The sequence below is a fragment of the Sarcophilus harrisii genome, chromosome 1 (assembly GCF_902635505.1).
Source record: "Sarcophilus harrisii chromosome 1, mSarHar1.11, whole genome shotgun sequence".
In the NCBI taxonomy this organism is placed as follows: Eukaryota; Metazoa; Chordata; class Mammalia; order Dasyuromorphia; family Dasyuridae; genus Sarcophilus; species Sarcophilus harrisii.
The window spans coordinates 245,574,158-245,594,591 of record NC_045426.1 but is presented as its reverse complement, the minus strand read 5'-3'; the positions used below and the strand labels follow the sequence as shown (position 1 = coordinate 245,594,591).

The window sequence follows — 20,434 nt, the reverse complement described above, 5'->3', positions numbered from 1 at the left end:
TATGTTTTGTTTTGTTTTGCTTTTGCTTTTGCTTTTGACAAAAGAAACAGAAAACTGGACAGCCCCTGTCCCTCCATTTTGTTTCTCTCAGGCCACACCTACCACAGTATAACTCTGCTGTACAAAATATCTTCTTTCAGAATAAGTTTTTTTTCCCTCATGTTATTTATTTATGTGTATATTCATTATACTGAATATTACTTATGTTAACTAACATACAACAAGCAATCTAAGGTTTTGTTGGCCAAAAGATTTTTTCATGTTATAATGACATAAAAATAAAGAACATTTAGGAAAAGACTCAAAGCTTCCAGATTCTTCTCTTACTCCCACCTCAACTGCTTTTCAAATATCCTGACTGGGACAGGAGGAAATAAAACGTTAAAGTGAATAAAATAGCAATAAACACAAGAAGATGGCAGGTAGAGAGACAGGGTGGAAAGGGAAGGATTTCATCCTCTCTGCTCTTTTTTCTCTCTTTCTCTGATTTAACCCAGTTCATAGACTGTGCTCAGATCATCCTGACTGACTCAACCCCTTTCAGTCTAAGTCTCAGCAACCTCTCTTGATAGTCTCTCTCCTGCTTCTTCTCCCCATTGCTCCTTTCTCATATGTCTTCCTATTTGGGGTAACTTTTTCCTTCTTCACACAAGCGAAGGTCAGGTTCAAGGAAGATGTCTAAGTGCAGAATCTGAATAACTAAGCATCCAACAAGTTCATCCTCTCTTCCAAGCCTTTTTATACCCCCTCTATGAATATAACCAAATGCAAGTCACCCTTTATTGATTTAAATTAGAAATTGTTGATAGCCATTCAATTAGAGAATTAAAATGTTAATGAAATCTAATACCAGTTATGTCCTCCTTTAGTGAGAACACTAAAAAAAATAAAAATCCCCCCAAAATCCAGGACTCAATTTTATCTCACAGAAAAGCTGTGCAGTAAACACGTGTGTGTGTGCATGTGTATATACATAGATAAATACACAAGTAATATCCAAATACATAAATACACACATACATTTTTGTCACTGTGAATCATAATTTCATTGACATAGAAAAGTCCCAGTAAAGAAACTCTACCAATAAACCTCACTGGTTCATGGTAAAGATCAAAGGAACTAATGTTGGTAGAGCACTATGTGAAAGTCAACTATTAGTTTTATTTCAGTTTAGAATTGTGATGATTCGGGTGAGGAACTTCCATTAGGCAAATTACTTCTGTTGTTGTAGTTGTTGTAGTTCACTCATGTCTGACTCTTCATGATCCCATTTAGAGTTTTCTTGGCAAAGTTACTGGAGTGGTTTGCATTTCCTTCTCCAGCTCATTTTTATGGATGAGGAAAGTGAGGAAAACGGAGTTAAGTAATTTATCTAGAGTCACACAGTTTTTAAGTGCTGACATTTCAAAATATACATTCTAATGACACTTCAAACTCAACGTATCTAAAACATCACTCACCTTTCTCCCCAAATCTTCCTCTTCCAAATTTCTGAATAAAAAAATAGAAGGAACAACCATCCAGGCTGACAAACTCAATGTCACACTTAACTTCTCACTGTCCCCCAATCTACATATCCATCTAATTGCCAAATCCTGTTATTTCTAACTTCTTTTTACTCACACAGCCATTATCCTTATCAGCTCTCACCTGAACTATTGCAACAGCTTCTTTTCTCACTTCCTATCTCAAGTTCCTCCTTGCTCTAAAATATCCTCCATACAGTGACCAAAGTGATTTCCTCAAAACATCAGTCTCATCATACCACCATGTAGCTCCCTATCATCTCTAAGATGGAATGTTCTCTTTGTAACTTAAAGCACTTCATAATCTGGCCTTCCCCACCTGAACTAGTCTTCGTATATTTTATACTCCTGTCATAAACTCAATGATATTATACTTGCTATACAATATTTACTCTTCTTTATTCCATATAGATTACTATCTTCTCTATATGTATTTTATATTTGCATGTTTCCTCCCCATTTAAATATGAGCTCCTTGAGGGTAGAGGCTGTTTTTGCTTTTCTTTGTAATCTCAGCACTTAGCACAGTGCCATAGTAAAACATATAAATGTTTAATCATTTCTTGTTGATTACCTGACTGACTCATCACCTAGATTATTGCAATAGGCTCCTTTCTGGCTTCCCCAAATCAAGATTTTCCCTGAAATCCAATCCATCATCCTTTCAAATGCCAAAGTAAACTTGGTGAAGCCCAGGTTTATCCATGTTACTCTACTATTCTACAAATCCAGTAACATTCTCTTGCCTCCAAGATCAAATTTAAATTCTTTCATTTGACATTTAAAGCTCTTCATCCCCTGACCTTTTTCTATCTTTCTAGTATTACTACATTTTGCTCCCTTCCTCCCACTCTGCATTCCAGCCACACTGACCTTAAATGCTCCGATTCTGGTTCCTGGGTCTCTTCACCAGATGTTCTCACATACCTTAGCTCCCCCCCCCTCCCACCACCTCTTGGAACCCCAGGCTTCCTTCAAGATTCAGTTTAAAGGCTATTATCTTCTTCATCTTCTTTGCTGGTCCCTCCTTCCCCAACCTACTCCATACTTCCTCCCAAAACTTGTATTCATTTTACATATTCTAAGATGAATAAATGTCACCTTCATTAGAATGTTAGCTCCTTGGAGGGAAGAACTTTAACCTTTGTCTTTTAGCACTAGTACTTAGCATCATATCTCACTCAGAGTAAGCATTTTAGAAATGCTTCCTGACTGATTAATAAAAATGTGTATTTCCAATTCAAATAACAGATATTTACCCGCTCTGTTAATGTCTTAGTCTTTTCTTCTGCTGCTTTTAGGCACAGTTCCAATTCTTCCAGCTGTGTCAAAGCATGGACCATCTGTCCTGATTCCAGGGCTTCTGTCTTTAAAAGTATGATAATATATTAATTTTTATAACAAAAGAATCAGTTACAAATAAACCAAAGAACCTAGTGGGTATAAATTTGCTATAGCATATTACCAATGAAGGTTGTTTTTGAGGAAGTTCATAAAAGAAAGATAATATATATAGTACAGGACAGAGGGTTAGACTAGTCTAACTTACTATATGTAGTAAGCATTTTTTAAAAATGATAAATTGATATCCCAAGAGCTACATTATTTCCCTCAAATTAAAAGAATCTGACAGGTGAAATAAAAGTGGGAATTTGTGGATCCCAGTTGGTAGACCCCAAATAGTATAAACAATTCCCTTAATGAACTTTTTATTAGGCTAAAATCTAATCAAATTAGGTGAGGGCCAGAAAATGCATACAAGTCTTTTTTTTTTTTTTTCCTTTTTACCAATAGACTTAAGAAAAGAGTAAAAACTTTAGGGAAAAAATATGGATCTATCTGACTTAACAGTTTAGATCCTGAGGAGAACATAAGAGTTTCCTATTAAATACAAATAATGAGGAGATTCTGAGAGTTGGAATCTGCTTGCTAGGATGCAGTGGTACTGTGGAAAATGGCCTCTTTCTAGAATTCCAGGACATAGGTTCCCAACCTTATTTGAATACTTAACTACTTATGTAACTTTAAGGAAGTTATCTAATTTTTCTGGGCCTCAATTTCTCATCCAGAAAGAGGAAGAGGGGGAGACTAAATGATCTTTAAAGGTCCCTTCTGGCTAAAAGTCTATGATGCTACTCATGTTGGAATTTGGTTAAAAGTATTAACTTTACCTTTTATGGTAAAGTAAAAGCACATGAAAGAAAGAATTTACATGCTTTAAAAACAGATCGGTATCCCCTAGGACATCTCTGAAATCTCTGAAATCAGCAGATGGGTAGAATTTTCCATTCAAAACAATTTTAAAGTCATTTGATTCTGACCACAGGCTTTTTGGGGATCATTGGATATCCTGAAAGGTATACAAAATAAAATCATCAGAGCATGACCAGCTCAAAGTTGTGCTGGCATTGCTGTCTCTTGTGTCTGTGATTTCAGTTTTGTGACAACTATTCAGTAATTGCAGAGAAGCCTGCAAACTGAAGGGGGGAAATTTCTATACTAACTAATATTTAATAATAAGTCTTCCTCTAATATCCCTGCCTATGGTAGGTTCTGCAGCTCCTATTTCTAATTTATCACAAAGTAGAGCCTCTTTCCTACTGTTCTCTGAGCCTAAAGTCATATATACAAATATATGTGAATTTTCCAGATGTATTTACATGATTACATGCTAAAATATAAATGTGTGTGTACACACAAAATTTATGTTAGTGTCTATAACACAGCATGACATTGTGGAGAGGTAATCAATCAGAAGGTCCTGGATTCAAATCCTACCAACAACACATACTGGCTCTATGTGATCCTGGGCAAGTAATCTCTTTGTCCAGGAACCTTTCTAAAACTCTAAGTAGTAGAAAAGGTGTTAATCTGTATTGGTGGAGAAAATTCCTCATCAGGAGTCCCTATACTAACTTACAGGTTTGTCCTTCCCTCACAAAACACAGACACAAACACACAAGTACATGTACACACTTATATATTCATATATATATATATATATATATATATATATAAACACAAATACATGCATACTCATAAATATACACATATACTCACACACATATACACTTATATATACAGACACACATTCACACATATATCAGTGTTGGTAAGAGTTTTCCCTTCTCTCCCGACGGCCACTCCTGTGAATGGTACCACTGTTTCTCAGCCCCTCTTTCATAAATTTCCAAGAGCATAAATTTTCTTTTAGTCAATGTTCTCTCTCTGCTCCTAGGAGTATAGGGTTAGGATTCTTTAAACTTTGGAAGAGAAAATAAGAAGGAATGTTCTGAGGCCCCTGACTCAGATGAGGATGACTTCCTCTTACATTAGCAAAACTTCTTCCATTGGAAAACTGCTGGCTCATTCTATGTCTCAGACAGTCCAGAAATATTTATTCTTCTCTGCTTTTGGGGAGCTATAAAAATGAATGTTGATGAAATTCCTTTTGATCAGCTCAAGTTCCCAGCTATAGTCCCAACATTTAATTAGATAAAAGCCTATTTCTCTCTTTTCCTCTTTTTAAAATCCATGTTATTTACACAAAATGAGCAGTCTCCAAGAAATAAAAATTAGACATATAGATTTAGCACAAGAGCCATAGCAAGATCAAGATTGAGAAGGTAAGAGCAACACAAATTTTTTTCATAAACAAGAACATCACATCATGTTCCATGTGGCTTCTACACAGTTCATCAAGAGAAGGTTATGGCAGCAATTTTAAATGACTTACTGTTATGCTTATTATTACTCCAGGCCTTATTTTCTCATTCAATCACACACTCTCATACTTCCTAAAGCTATTCTTTGCCTCATTTCTTCCTTAACTTGCTTTAATCATTAAATGGGCATTGCCTCAGTTAAACTGAGACCTGGGGAAAAGATCTTAGCTTAAAAGGGGCCAGGTCTCCCACTGAATACAGGGCCATCTCCAGTCATCCTGACCTCTATCTGGCCACTGGACCCAGACGGCTTTGCAGGTAAGACTGGTGACTTTGGGCACAGCCCTCCCTCATTAAATCCAATTCATTTACATGTCATGGCATCATCTCCCTGATGTCATGATCCTTTTTTGAGAACAAAGGACATACAATAACATTTCTCTAATTAGATTTCAGCTCTTCCTTCTCTTTTAAGGTAAGGAGAAAGGAAGACTGTCCCCTGCATATAAATTCAGCCCTAATAATCCTTAAATTACAATACACTGAAGATTTCTGTTTAGTCCTTCAAGCATCCATTCCATCTGTATTCCAAATCCTTGTGGAAAGGAATGCAGCATTCATGTGCATTCACAAATATACACAGTTCTTAATTTTACTTTGGTCATGTGAAATGCATTACAAATGCAAAGTGGCAAGAGTGGGAGATTCCATGGAAATATGTTTCAAATATATAGAAAAAAGTATATATATATATATATATAACCTATATGAGATTGCTTGCTATCTTGGGGAGGGGAAAGTGAGGAGGGAAGGAAGAAGAAAAAAACTGGAACTCAAAATCTTACAAAAATGAATTTTGAAAATTATCTTTACATGAAATTGAAAAAAATAAAATAGTTGAAATTTTTTAAAAAGTGGAAGATTCCCCTGAAAACTAAAATAGATCAAATAGAAATCAATGTCTCCATGAGATAGGAATACTTTTTTTTTTCCTGAGGCAATTGGGGTTAAGTGAGTTGCCCAGGGTCACACAGCTAGGAAGTACTGTGTCTGAGGTCATATTTGAACTCAGGTCCTCCTAACTTTGGGGCTGGTGCTCTATCCACTGTGCCACCTAACTGCCCTGATAAAAAGAAATATTAGAACAAAATCAAAATATTGAAAAATTAGAAGAAAATGTAAGATATCTGATATCAAAAACAACTGACTTAGAAAACAGATTAGAGAGATCACTTAAGAATAATTGGATTCCCTGAAAACAATATTTAAGAAGGAAAATAAAAACATGGACCACTACATTTCAAAAAATTAAAAATTAATATTTCTAAATCTATTAGAACTAGAGGGCAGAATGAAGATATAAAATCCACTAATCTAAAACAATTTCCAAAAGACAAAAGTCCAAGGAATGTCATAGGCAAACCCAGAGTTTTCACATCAAAGAAAAATAATGTAAGAACCCATCAAGAAACAATTCAAGTACCAAGAAACTACAGTCAGAATCATCAAAGATCTTTCAGTTTCTGCTTAAAATAAAGAAGATCTTGGAATGCAAGAAAAATGCAAGGAAAAAAAAGCTTACAATGAAGAAGCTTACCCTACAGAGTTAAGTATAATTCTACAGAGCAAAAAAAAAAAAAAAATTAGTTCTTTAATGGAATAGACTTTCAAACATTTCTGATGAGAAGACCAGGGCTAGTAAGAATTTTGAAATATAAACACAAGAATCAAGAGAAACCTCAAAAGATAAATTTATTTCAGCAGTTGAAAGGAGATCTATAGTAATGTACTGTTAACATTCTAATGGGGAGAAGAAACAAATATCCCTTCTTATATCTTATAAGATATCATATCTTAATAACTTCAAAGGATATTAAATAAGTTAAATTGGAAAAACAGAACTCTGGGGAAAGAGATGGATTGTTTCTCTTTTGAAGACTGTAAGCAATGAAAAGAAGGGAGCATAAAAGGAGAAATATGCTAATTTATAAAGGAGGAATAAAGGAGTAAAATTTGCTATTTTTAATCATTGAAGTATGTGAGAAGATTTTTCAAAGCAAGGAAGAAGGAATAAGAAAGAGTGGACATCAGATGAATATCACTCTTATCTGAACTAGGGAAAGAAGTTTGACCTAAGGTTTTATCTCACACTCTTAAAATTGGCAAAAATGACCAAAAATTGAGACGGGATATGTTAGAGGAGCTGTGGAAAGATAGTCACACTAATATATTATTATGGAAAAATTGAAATTCTGCAAATAAAGTAATTTAAATGTCCATACCTTTGTACTATTACTGGCCATATACTCTAAGGAAGACATTCATAAAAAGAAAAAAAAGTTCCCCATATACTCCAAATTATTAAGAGCAACACATAATAGCTAAGAACTGGAAAGAAAGTAAATGCCCATCAACTGAAGAATGCTTCAATAAATGTTACTGTGCTGTAAGAAATGATGTGTGTCAAGCTAATTGTACAATATTTCAGAGTCTGATTCTTTTTATACAGCAAAATAATGTTTTGGTCATGTATACTTATTGTGTATCTAATTTATATTTTAATGTATTTAACATCTACTGGTCATCCTGCCATCTAGGGGAGGGGGTGGGGGGTAAGAGGTGAAAAATTGGAACAAGAGGTTTGGCAATTGTTAACGCTGTAAAGTTATCCATGCATATAACCTGTAAATAAAAGGCTATTAAATAAAAAAAAAAAGAAAGAAATGATGTGTGTGATGAATACAGAAAAACATGGAAAAAACTGTAAGAATTGATAGAGTGAAGTAAGCAGAGCTAAGAAAACATACATAGTAATTATAATAATGCAGAGGAAAAAACAACATACTGAAAAATCAAAAATAAATTTAACAAAAGTTTTAAAATCAAATAGATCTCAAATGAAGAGATATAAGATGACATCAGTATCCCTAACCTACTTTTCATGAAGATAGGAGATTCACAGAGATACACTGCACATATTTTTAGACTTTTTTCAACCTATTAATCAATTGATTTGATCTTTATTTTCCTCTCTAAAAAAATCCTATTTGTCAAATGGGATGACTCTTTGTAAGAAAATGGAGATGAGATACTTGGGATACTATGATGATAAAAGAATCTAAAATTATCAGTAAACACTTATAAGAAAAAAAAGAAAAGGAGGGTTGAACACATAGTCATTTTCTTCATCACTTAAACCTAGATAGTTAAAAAAAAAAAAAAGCAATAAATCAAGCCCTAATTTATAGTGTTAGCTGATTTCTGAGGTGCAAATGATTACAATGAAAACTTAACATTTGAAGAAATTAGCTCCAGCCTACCTCTACCTATTGTTCTTATTTTTCACAGACAGATATTTGGGGCTTTAGCATAGTTGGCCCAGCAGGAGAAAGGAAGATCCTGCTTCTTTGCTTCTGGCAAATATTCTAATCACAATAATTCCCTCTCTCTGTTCAAAGTATCATAGCATTTTATTGTGTTGTCCAAAGATCTTGAACTTGGTTAAAATTTAAAATATGACCTTTAGCAAAAAATAAAATAAAACAAAAATAAAAATGTCTTCACTGAGCACTAGTCATGATCACAGCAAGGCCACATTTTAATTTTTAATTTTTAAAAAATGAAACAATATATAAATGCATCCTGAACATTCCAATCTAACCAGGCATTAAAAAAAAAAAATTAGACTGACAATTTGAAAATGAAAAGCCATTTGAAATTTATAAAATAAGTGTTTCAGGATGAAAAAAATTATATATAGATAGATAGATAGATTTATGCAATGCTCTAGTCTAATTAGACAACTGTAAATTTCCCAATAGCCTTTTCCCCTCTTCCCTGCAGAAACTGAAGATTTTCTACTTCCTTTCTTTAGTTCATTCAAGAAGAATTTAAGCACTATGTCAGGCATTATGGTATTATAATATCTTTCTAATAATTATCATATTATATATAAAAAATCAATGATCCCATCACAATCCATCTATAACTTAATACTTAAGTCTCAGTATTCTGAGACTCAGAAAGTTGCCTGGGATTACACAGTTAATAAAAATCAGAAGGAAGATACATATCCAGGTCTTTCTGGCACTAAGCCAAATACTCCATTCACTACATCATGTTCCCTAGTTAAGATATTCCTAATAATTATACTTTTAAAATATTTTGCTCTTATCAGAGTAAGAATTCAAATGGTAATTAAATGGATTTGTCAAGAAAAGCATTATATATGTCACATCTGTATTGCCTGCTAGTACTGCTATGGAAACAATTCAAGCAGATGAAATCCCAAAGTTCCTTAGTTCCTCTTAAGTATGTGGTGTTACTACCATCACAATAAAAATTCAATTTTTAAAAGTCTTGCTAATCATACATAATATCTAATATGCCAAGAAACAATATACAATTAAAGTAGAGTCTTTAACCCTTTTTTTTTATCATGGATCTTTTGATAGTTTGATGAAGCCAATGTAAACTTTCTTAGAATAATCCTACATTTAACTGAAGAAAATGTAACTATTATTGATCCCTAAAATCTACCCCTAGACTCCTTGGGAGTTCATGGATACTGTGTTAAGAACCTTAACTTCGGGCCAGGTTCATTGTTTATTTTTCAATTTTATTTTCAGTATAAAATGTCATTCCTACCTTCCTGTTTCCCACAGTGAAAAAGCAATAAAAACAAATTCTCACTAAAAAAAAATCTATACTTCTATAAACTTTTTTACTGATAGAACATCTAGTAATTTTCAGAAAGTTAATTTCTTGGGCAAGGCTTACCCTTTTCTTTCTAAATAATTGATTCTCTGTCCATTTCTTTCCTTTCTAAGCCCCATTTTATTTAACATCATTAAGTAATGGAATGGATAGAGTGCCACCTGGAGTCAGATGTCTTCCTGAATTCAAATCTTTTCTCTGATATTTACTAGTGGGATATCCCTGGGCAAGACATTTAATTGCTGTCTGCCTCAGTTTCCTCATCTCTAAAATGAGTTAGAGAAGGAAGTTGCAAACCACTTCAGTAACAAAACAAACAAAAAAACAAAACAAAAACAAAAACACAAAAGGGACCAGAAAAAATCAGACATGACTAGAAAATGACTAAACAATACAAAGCAATACTGTGAGCCAGTCACAGTCTATCCATGACCAAATATCTCCAAAACTTTTCCATTTCATGTTATCATGACCCTTCCAGAAGCCAACTCCTCAGATTCTCCACATTGGAAAATTCTTATTAGCTGGGCAAACTGAGGTTTTCTCCATATGTGCCAGACTCCCATTAAATTTATATTTTGCTCTTATTATATTTTCAAATATCCTTTTATAAGAGCTAATTAATAGTAAGTGGTTAAAAGGAATTGGAATATCAGTCATTGGCATTTAGTATAGAAGGGAAAAGGAATAAACATTTATTAAGAGCCTGTTATCTGCCAGGCATTATGCTGTGCTCAAAGCAACCTGAAGAGGTAGGTACTATTATTATTTCCATTTTACAATTAAGAAAACTGAGGCAGACAGTTTTTCCAAGGTTACTGAACTACTACATGTCTTAGGTTGAATTTGGAATCAGGTCTTCCTGTCTGCTGCCCCAGTGTTCTATCCACTCTACCACCTAACTGCCTAACAAGGTAGAGGAATATTGGTAGAATGAAGGCCTGTGACATTAGAGAAGATGCCTTGAAACTCCTCAGGTTACTCTAAAACTATGCATATATAGTTGAACTAATCAGAACCCCATTTTACATTATAAAATCACAAAAAGGACACAAGTCAAAATGTTTTAGAATATTACATAGATATCACAGAATTAGAATAAAAACATAGATATCACAGAATGTCAAAACATTCTTGAGATTGTTTCACTATGATTTAACCAATTCTCTTTTTAAAATTATAAAAAATATTTAACTCATACCATATATAATTGGAATAGAAATCAGAGAAGTGAGTCTTTTCTCTAGTTAGGTGACTCAGAGGATAGAGGAAAGGACTCAGAAATATCTGAGCTCAAATTTGGCCTCAAAAACTTATTAGTCATGTGATAATGAGCAAGTGTACCTCAGTTTCCTCAACTGAAAATGAGGATAATAAAAATGCTTATCTCTTAGGATTTGTTTTAAGAATCAAATTAAGTAATATTTGTAAATCATCAAGCTTGGCAAATAGTAGGTACCTAATATTCTTTGTCCATCTTCTTAACAAATAAAATCTCTTGACAGATGACTATTTTTCCTTTTTTTAAAAAATGCAATCATTTATTTCCCCTTTTATATAAAAGAAAATCATGTGGTTGCTGCTTAATCCATGTGTATGTGTGTATTTAAAACTAGCTTTGAAATTTGAGGTAAGATTGAGATATTTATAAAGTGACTACTTCAGCAAAGCTAAGGCATAAAGGTGGAAAAAGAGACAGTGGTTTCATTGAGACAGCTCAAACACAATGGAAACACATTGAAATCCTATCCCTAAGCAAGTACAAGTTCCATAAACAGGAGTGCCTCTAAGCAGATAGAGATTAATAACACAGATATAAATAATATGAGATTAGCACTTGAGGCAACAAAAGACCAAGCCAGGGAAAAAGAGATCTGTATTATTGGCAGGACATCTCAGAAATATCTCTCAAGGGGAAATGCACTCTCCTAAGAGCTTCATGAGGAAACATCCTATTAATCTTTGTATATGGGAACCCACATTCCTTCTTTTAGTCTAATTTCAATTATTATATATGATGAGTAGGTACAATACCATATTGTGGGCATCTCCCTCCCCGCCAAAAAATTGGTACACCTAAAACACCTTTAAAAAAATCAATCAAGACATGATCATACCTGTTTGGATAAATTTTATTAATTCAGAGAAATTAACATACAATTGTTAATTATCTGACTTTAAAAGGCACACTGAAATTATAGAATATCATGTGATTCCTTTTTATTTGGACATGTGAATACAGTCAGAGGAATAATTTATACATGGACGGGAACACTGTTAAAAAAAAACTTTCTTTTTAAACTTAAACAAAATAATTTTTCTAATTATATATAATTTTTTTAAATCTTCATTTTTTAAAATTTTAAGTTCCAAATTCTCTCCCTTCTTCCTTTGCCCCTCATTGAAAAGGCAAGTAATTTGATACACATATGCAGCCTTGCAAAACATATTTCCACTATTCGTTATGTTGTAAAAAGAAAACATAGACCCCCAAAAAAAAGCCCCAAGAAAAATAAAGTTTTTAAAAGTATGCTTCAAAAAAAAAATATGCTTCAATCTTCATTCAGTCTTCATTAGTTCTTTCTTTGGCAGTAGATAGACGTTTGTATCATGAGTCCTTTGGAATTGTCTTAGATCATTGTATTGTTCAGAGTAATTAAGTCATTCAGATTTGATTGTTATACAGTACTGTTGTTACTATGTACAATGGTCTCACTTCACTTTGCATCAGTTCAGATCTTTCCAGATTTTTCTGAAACCATCCTGCTTGTCATTTCCTAAAGTATAATTAATTGTATTCCACCATAATCATATACTACAACTTGCTTAAACATTTCCCAATTGATGGGCATTTATTTCTTCAATTTCCAATTTTTTGCCACCACATAAAGAGTTGCTATAAATATTTTTATAATGATACATTATTTTTTAAAAAATCTCTTTGGGATAAAGATCTAGTACTGCTGTTGCTTAGTCAAAGGATATGCAGTTTTATAGCCTTTTGAGCAGAGCTCCAAATTACTTTACAAAATTATTGTATTAGTTCACAATTCTACCAACAATGCATTAGTGTCCCAATAGAAAATGAGATGAGAGATGTTAAAATTGGTACTAATAAGTGAACTCAAAGGACAGGTAGCAAGTAAACCAATTTTAGGAATTCAAGGTTAATAATGAAAAAGGAGTCAAAGATGCATAAAAACTATATAAAGAAATATAGATATGTATATATTCCTCATTATAATACAACTTTTTTCCTGACTAAAATTATTCAATTAATAAAGCTAACTAGTATGGCCAAGAAATTCATTGGTAAAATTCTTAGCAAAAAAGAGTATCTACTTTAGTAACTGCTAGTTGAATAGGTCTCTAAACAAGAGGAGTCATCAATTTATATTATTCCTGCCTTGTGATCAGATTAACTTTACAGAAAACAAAGAAGAATCTTATTAAAGAGACAAATCAAGCAAACAGGAATTTTAGGGTGTTTTTTTTCTTTTTTTTTTTCCTTTCTCTAGGGTGAAAGGAAGGAAGGATAATATTACTCACTTTTGCATTGTACAGCAGAACAAAAAAGGCATTTTTCTCATTTAAAAGTAAAATTATACCCACATATAGCACTATTATTGAATTAGGAAAATTAGGAAAGTACAAGTATATATTCCTGTAAAAATTCATTAGCTAGCACCTCTTAGTGTCTTAGAAAGAGGGATAAGACATTGATGACTATTTCCTTAGCTGATTACCTTGAAATCAAAACAATATTACCAACCATTCTAGTCAAGGCAAATATTTTAAACAAATGAAAATTTAATATGAAATAATGAAAAAATATATAATTTATACTATCCACTTCTACTTTTAAAATAGTCTGGATGGTTTCAAAGAGGTTATCTTGAGAACAGATTTTTATGAACCTGTTCCTGTAGGGAAAAAAAGTGAACTAACTACAGAAAAATTCTTTACTTAATAATAAATTACACAAAAGCTTATGATTCATACATTGGGATTAGTCTTGCGTCATTAAGATAAGTAAGCAGAATTGTTTTGTTTTCTTAATCACTAGGAAAAGCCCAAAATAACCCAACTTAATATCCTAGATTTATTAGTCAAATCTAATAAGATGAAATATAATAAAGATAAAATCCTATATTTGAATTCCAAAAATGATTGCATGGTTCTGAAGGGTGACTTTGGTATTTCAAAGTGAAATACGTTACTAGAAGGTTAATTAAGTGTACTGTACTATTTTAACAAAGCAATGACCTCATGTCTCCCTATTGCTTTTAGAATTAAATACAAAACCCTTAATCTGACATATAAAGCTACCAAAAAAGGATGAGAATTTGTTTCAACAGCCATGAAGATGACTGAAGCACTTAAAGCTTGGTCAGATACTGAAGACACCAAGGTCATATTCCACATCCAGGGACATTACCAGTCATTCTGACTGTGTCCTGCCAGTGGACTTGGATGACTAAAAAAGAGAGTGAGGCTGTAGATTTTTTTGCATCTTTGTCTCTCTTAAGTTCAATTGTTGTGCAAGTCAAGACATCACCCATGATGCCATTGGTCGTCTTTGAAAATGAAGGACAAGCAACAACAGGAGGACCTATTATGAAACATATTATCCACCTTTTGACAGAATGGTGATAGATCCAAGGTGCACAAAGAGCCTTAGATTTTTTGACAAATATGTGAATTTATGTTGTTCAACTATGCATATTTGCTACAAGGTATATTTTTTTTAAGTCTTTCCTTCAAGGTTGATTTATTTATTTATTTATTTTGGGGGAAGGGGAAGGATTAGGAATGCCTAGTAAAAGTGATAATAACAAAGAGGGTCATTTTTTAAAATTAATGTACAGAAGAGAAGAGAAGGAAGTTCAGAAAAAAGCATAAATAAGTTTTGAAAATAATGTACAGAAATTATTTGCTTTCTTAAAAAAATGCTGCTTGAAATGAAAAGTCATAGTTTCATATTGCATTCTCTTTTTTTAGTATTTAAATCTAAAATAAAAAATTTTAAACAAAGTATATTCTTAGAAGTGGGGAACTGTAAGTGTAGAATAAGGTATACATTGTCAGACTTAAGTTGCTGAGTTAGGTGTTCTTTGCTTAGCTATTTTTCAGTTCTCTATGACTTTCTTGACTCCATTTGAGGTTTTTTTGGCAAAGATACTAAAATGGTTTGCTCAGGCTGGAACATTTGCTTATATATATATATATATATATATATATATATATATATGTATAATAGTGCTGTTGTTGTTTTTTAATTACATTTCAGGAAAGGAATGACATTTCCAATGTATTAACTTTAATTGTGAATTTGATTGTTGCACAGCAGGGACAAAACTACTTGATCTTAGTCCTAATTTTTAGACTTTATCAACAGACTATCTTCCACTGGGTACATAAAGCATAGAATAGACATATGTAAAACCCCATTTGAAGGAATGGAGGCTGCTTACTCTCTCTCTCTCTCTCTCTCTCTCTCACACACACACACACACACACACACACACACACACAAAATACAGGAATGGACTTAAAAAAAAAAAAGTGAACAAGTTAAAGGAGAAAAATAAACATTCTTCCACAAGTACCTCTTATGTTACCCCTGACAAGTCATTTAGCCACAACCTCTCTGAATCTTTTTTTCTCCTTTTGGAAAATAAGAGAGTTGGACTATATAATGTCTGCGGTCCCTTTAAATTCTTGATCTATGATTTTAATATAAGGGAGGGATTCCAATTACTTAAAAGCAATTACTTTTGTTGCGATAAGAACACATTTTGACCTAATCAATAAATTTATTATTTTATTTGCATACCTCCTTAAATGAATCAAAGAATTATGAGAGAAACTTGGTCATAATCTAAGACTTCCTAAAGAAGGAAGGAGCTGTTTTGGAGCCAGACAGAGAGAAAATAAAGCATCCCAGCACACAGCTGAGGAACAAAAGTAAGACAGCTATGACAAAGAGAAAAGTCATCAACTCTATAGCCATCTCAGAGCAAAAGACTCAGGATAAAAAGTTCAACTATTTCCCCAAATGCCTATCTCTCTCTCTCTCTCTCTCTCTGTTTCTCTATCTGTCTGTCTCTCTCTTTCTCTTTCCTTCTTTCTTTCCTTCTTTTTTCCCTTCCTTCCTTCTTTTCTTTCCTTTCTTCTTTCTTTCTGTCTTTCTCTGTTTCTTTCTATCTATCCATTTATCTATCTACACATAATTTTTTGTTTCATTACCCAAACATTTCTAGTAAACTGAATTTTACCTCAACCATGAACAGTTAACTAGAAATAGATGAAATGTAAAATCAGGCAGAAAACTCAATCTCTAGCTAAATATCAATAATTTTCAGTGTCCAATAATTTCAATGTCAAAAAGTTTCCTCAGTTAGGGACTTAAAGTGAATATAAGTACATTGGAAATTTTTCATCTAAAACAAATTCTGTAAAGTTGAAAAAAAGAGAGGATCATATGGTCCTTAGGCATAAAACAAGCTAGTAATGTTATAACATCCAATTAACAGAAACCTATAAGGTCCTTTTTAGCTCTTAATCTGTTCCTAGACTAGTATGCTAATCTTTATGTTATTTCCTTTTGGATCTTCCATCCAGAAGGTAAAATGCAAATCCCTTCATGTATGTTGAATTCTATTCAAGTTCTGATTTTGTTGTTTGTTGTTCAGTGATGTCTGATTCTTTATGACCCCATTTCGCGTTTTCTTGACAAATATACTAGAAGGATTTGCCATTTCCTTTTCTGGCTCATTTTACAGATAAGGAATTGAAATATACAGAATTAAGTGACTTGCCCAGGGTCACACAGATATTAAGTATCTGAGGCCACATTTGAACTCAGGAAGCTGTCTTCCTGACTTCATCTGGCACTCTATCAGTTGTACCACCTAAAAGCCCTGACATTGATTTAGCATATTAGAAGGATATTTAGTTGCAAAATAAGACTTTCTTAAAGTTGTTGGTTTTGGAGTGTCTTTCTTGTGAGCATGAAGTTCTTTCTTAAATTTTAAGTAAAGGAAGCCCCACTCATTTGAGTTTCTAGGTAGAAAAAATTTGGAAAGAAGATGTTAAGTTTCACTGAATAGGAAATTCCTGCTGAGTATCTAGTTTTCACAAAGAGAATGTTAACAGAGGAAATAACCAGAATATGTCATTCCATTGATCATTCACATTGGGGAACTGAGCAATCAGAAAGACTGTACTTTAAAAGGTATTATATGGCAAGAAAAATAAGATTTTCTGGACTGGGAAAAATAGTTCATAGAGAGGATCCAGTTCTCATTTTTTTTAAGTTGCTTAACTTGAAAGAACTTTTAAAAAGACAGTTAATGAATAATTTGTTACCAGTCCTTCCTGTCAGAGGTTTATATTATTTGAGTAAACAAAATCTGGGCTTGGGATTCTTGGCTTATGTGCTTTTATTGTTTAGGATAGGTTGCTGCCAATAAGTCCTTCCTCTTAAGTTTTTTTTTTTTGTATATTTTTATTGTAACCAAAAGGTCATATTTCATTCACTTATTAATAACATCATCTTCTACAGAAGAAAACATAAGTACTATTGGTTAGACAAAATAAATTTACAGTTTTAGAATTAAGTGCATTCTCTGCAGAAACATACCAATTGGGAGCTAAGAAATATATGTAAAATTAATGAGCCTTTAAGTATACTCTAGTTTGAAAGATTAATGGATAGAAATGCTATTTGCCAAATAAGTATCTTTCAGAGCAAAACATGCACAGGTATTTTTCTTAGCCCAACTATAGTTACCTCTATTTGTAGAGATTAAACAAGAGATACTAAGCATAATGCCCACATTTTCAGAGGTGTAATAGAAACTGCTCTGGAATGTGAGTCAGAACCTTTGTGTTTTGTCCAAGGTCTTTTGCTGACTAACTGAGGGAGATTGGGCAAGATATTTAAAATTTCCTTTAAAACATAATTGAATATGAACCCAAGCAACTTTTCTAGCACAAAAATTGAAAGGTTACCAGAAACCAAGTGAAAGTAGGAGAAAAAAATACCAAAAAGAAGCTAGAAAATCACATTTAAACATAAGAAAATCATGAAAAAGTTTAACAAGGAGATCTTTACAAACTGTCATTTAAGTTCAGGAAAAATTGGGGCTAAAGCCTAGGCTATTATGTTCTATAGAAAAAAACTTTTTTCCTATGTAATATTAATTCTAGAAGACAAGAACCTGATAATAAGCAATTTTCACTCAAACCAAATTCCTCTCTGCAGTTCCCTATTTTTATCACTGGCACATTCCTTATTTACCCAGATTCAAACTTTCAGTCATTTTTCATTTCCCACTAAATTTGTAAGCACCACAACCAGTTGGCCCCAAGTTCCATTGCTTCTGACTTCATAAGGGCTTCCCTATCTCTTTTCCATTTCGTCTGCCTCCAGAAACATATCTAAGAGTAGGAGACTACCACTATAGTCTCTAACTACTATCCATGTTTCCTCTCCAATATACCCTGCACACAGCTGATTACTTAATATTTGGCATTTTTTTTGTTTGTGTAATATTTCCATTTTTAAACTTTACATGATTTCTTTTTGCTCATTGGATAAAAGCAAATTGGTACTATAGGAAAACTTCTGGATTTTAGAGCTGAAGGGTTTAGCTTCAAATAAGAGCTCTGACACTAACTTTCTGAGCAGTTTTAGAGCAGTAACTTAATTTCTGAACATATTTTTTTAATCCACATATAATCTGGGTTGGTTTTCTTGAGATACAGTACAATAACTTATACTGCTTGTAACTTGTACTGCTTACACGTAAAGGGATGTAACTTCTCATTGGTTTAAAGAAAAATGAGCTGTGAGAATGTAGCAGGGACTGTCTTCAACTTATTAACCACACTTTTGAGTTAAGTTGAGAGAGGCAAGGCACAGAATTCAAAATGCAGACTGGAGCCCCCAACCTGCAGGTATATAGAGGAAGCTCATCAAACATTTTGATTTCCAATACCACAGCCCTACAGATTGCTAAGAGTATACCCTTTCAAGGTAACATTGTTCTCCCTCCTCATTTGAGTAAAGATCCTTTCTCTCATACTGATACTGTGTTCCTTTTGGTGTATAACTTGCCTGATTCATTTGCAGCTTTCTTTGATAAATTTGCCAGCTCCTTAAACGGCCATTTGTGTAACCAGCATTTAGCTAGAAGGAGCTAAAGTGTCAAATGTAAGCTAAGGGATATCCTCCACTAAAAAAGTGATCACAGATAGTGACTTTTGTTCTGAACCCTTTTGTTAGGATTCTTATAAGGTACTAAGTCAGTGGAATTGATAGAGACAATAGTTATTTAATTTAGCCTGGCTCAGTATGATTGATCTGATCCTACAAGGAGATGCTATGGGCCAGAACTTGAAACAATGTGCTAAGTAAGTGGAATTGAGGAGACACTGCTTAAATCTAGTTTAGCATTGATTTAATCCTACAACAAATAATGGTTTCCTAGTGATATAAGGATTGGTGTATACTCGGTATATAATATATAAGCAAGGAACTCTCAGGGCCAGACACACAAGACCAGTAGAAGCTCTCGGATGAGGAGACAGATTCATTCTATATTCCACCTTTGTGCTGGCTGGAGGCTGAAACTGGCAGAGGCAAAGGACTAGCTGCAGGAGCTCTTGGAACCAAGAAGAGAGATAGGCCTCCAGAAAACTAGCCAAGCCCCAAGTAAAGGAGACAAGACTTTAAAGGAGACAGTAAAGGATTTGGACTTTAACTCCTGGCTGCATTTGGGGGGATTACTGAACTGAAACGAAGACTGGCCCCAGAAGCCCCCAAGAAAACTGAACCAGAGCACATTATATTTTAGAGAAGAATATTACATCCTTTGGAATCACATCCTGCACTAGAGTTATTTCAGATGTTATACATAGATAATAGTCTAGCAAATATTCTTCTTGGAGATAGAAGAGATTGCCCCAATTAAATGATGCTAGATCCTATTACCCTACTCCTTTTCTCTTCCCCACACTATTGCCAAGTCATGTGGCTGTGGTGATACCAATAAAAGCCTTCTTACCACAAAGGTAGACCAAGTCCCAATAGTGTTTATCCATGCTATCTAGGAGCCACATCTTCATATATATTAGACAACCCCACATGTACATAGATATATGAGACTATCTATAAAAATAGTATTTCACATTCATCTTGCTACCATGAACCCTGTAAAATGAAACCTACATTTTGAGTCTCTCTTTGGATTGCTTTCCAGTTTTCTTTTCACTGACTCCTTTATGTTTGTTTTAAGAATTAAATGGGCTATTACCAGATACTCATAGTTTTGAAAAAACAATAACCCCAGACATTAACTTCAGATAACTGGATAGATATTAATTTGGATTGGAGAGAATGGGGCTGTGTGCCCAAGAATGTTCAGTAATAAAATCTTCATGTTCCTGTAATTGTGAAAATATTTTCTTTTTTAAAAACATCTCCTATTTGTTTTCTCAAGGCAAAAATTATGGTATTG

General features: G+C 33.3%; 1 protein-coding gene across 2 annotated transcripts in view; it reads right to left on the bottom strand.

The window, feature by feature from the left end:
* The window catches only part of CCDC192 (coiled-coil domain containing 192), a 327,828-nt gene that overhangs the window by 263,106 nt on the left and 44,288 nt on the right, over window positions 1-20,434 (bottom strand). For both annotated transcript variants that reach the window (XM_031939355.1, XM_031939363.1), the window contains one exon: window positions 2,787-2,894. In XM_031939355.1, coding sequence (XP_031795215.1) covers window positions 2,787-2,894 — 108 coding nt within the window. The remainder of the gene's footprint in view (window positions 1-2,786; window positions 2,895-20,434) is intronic.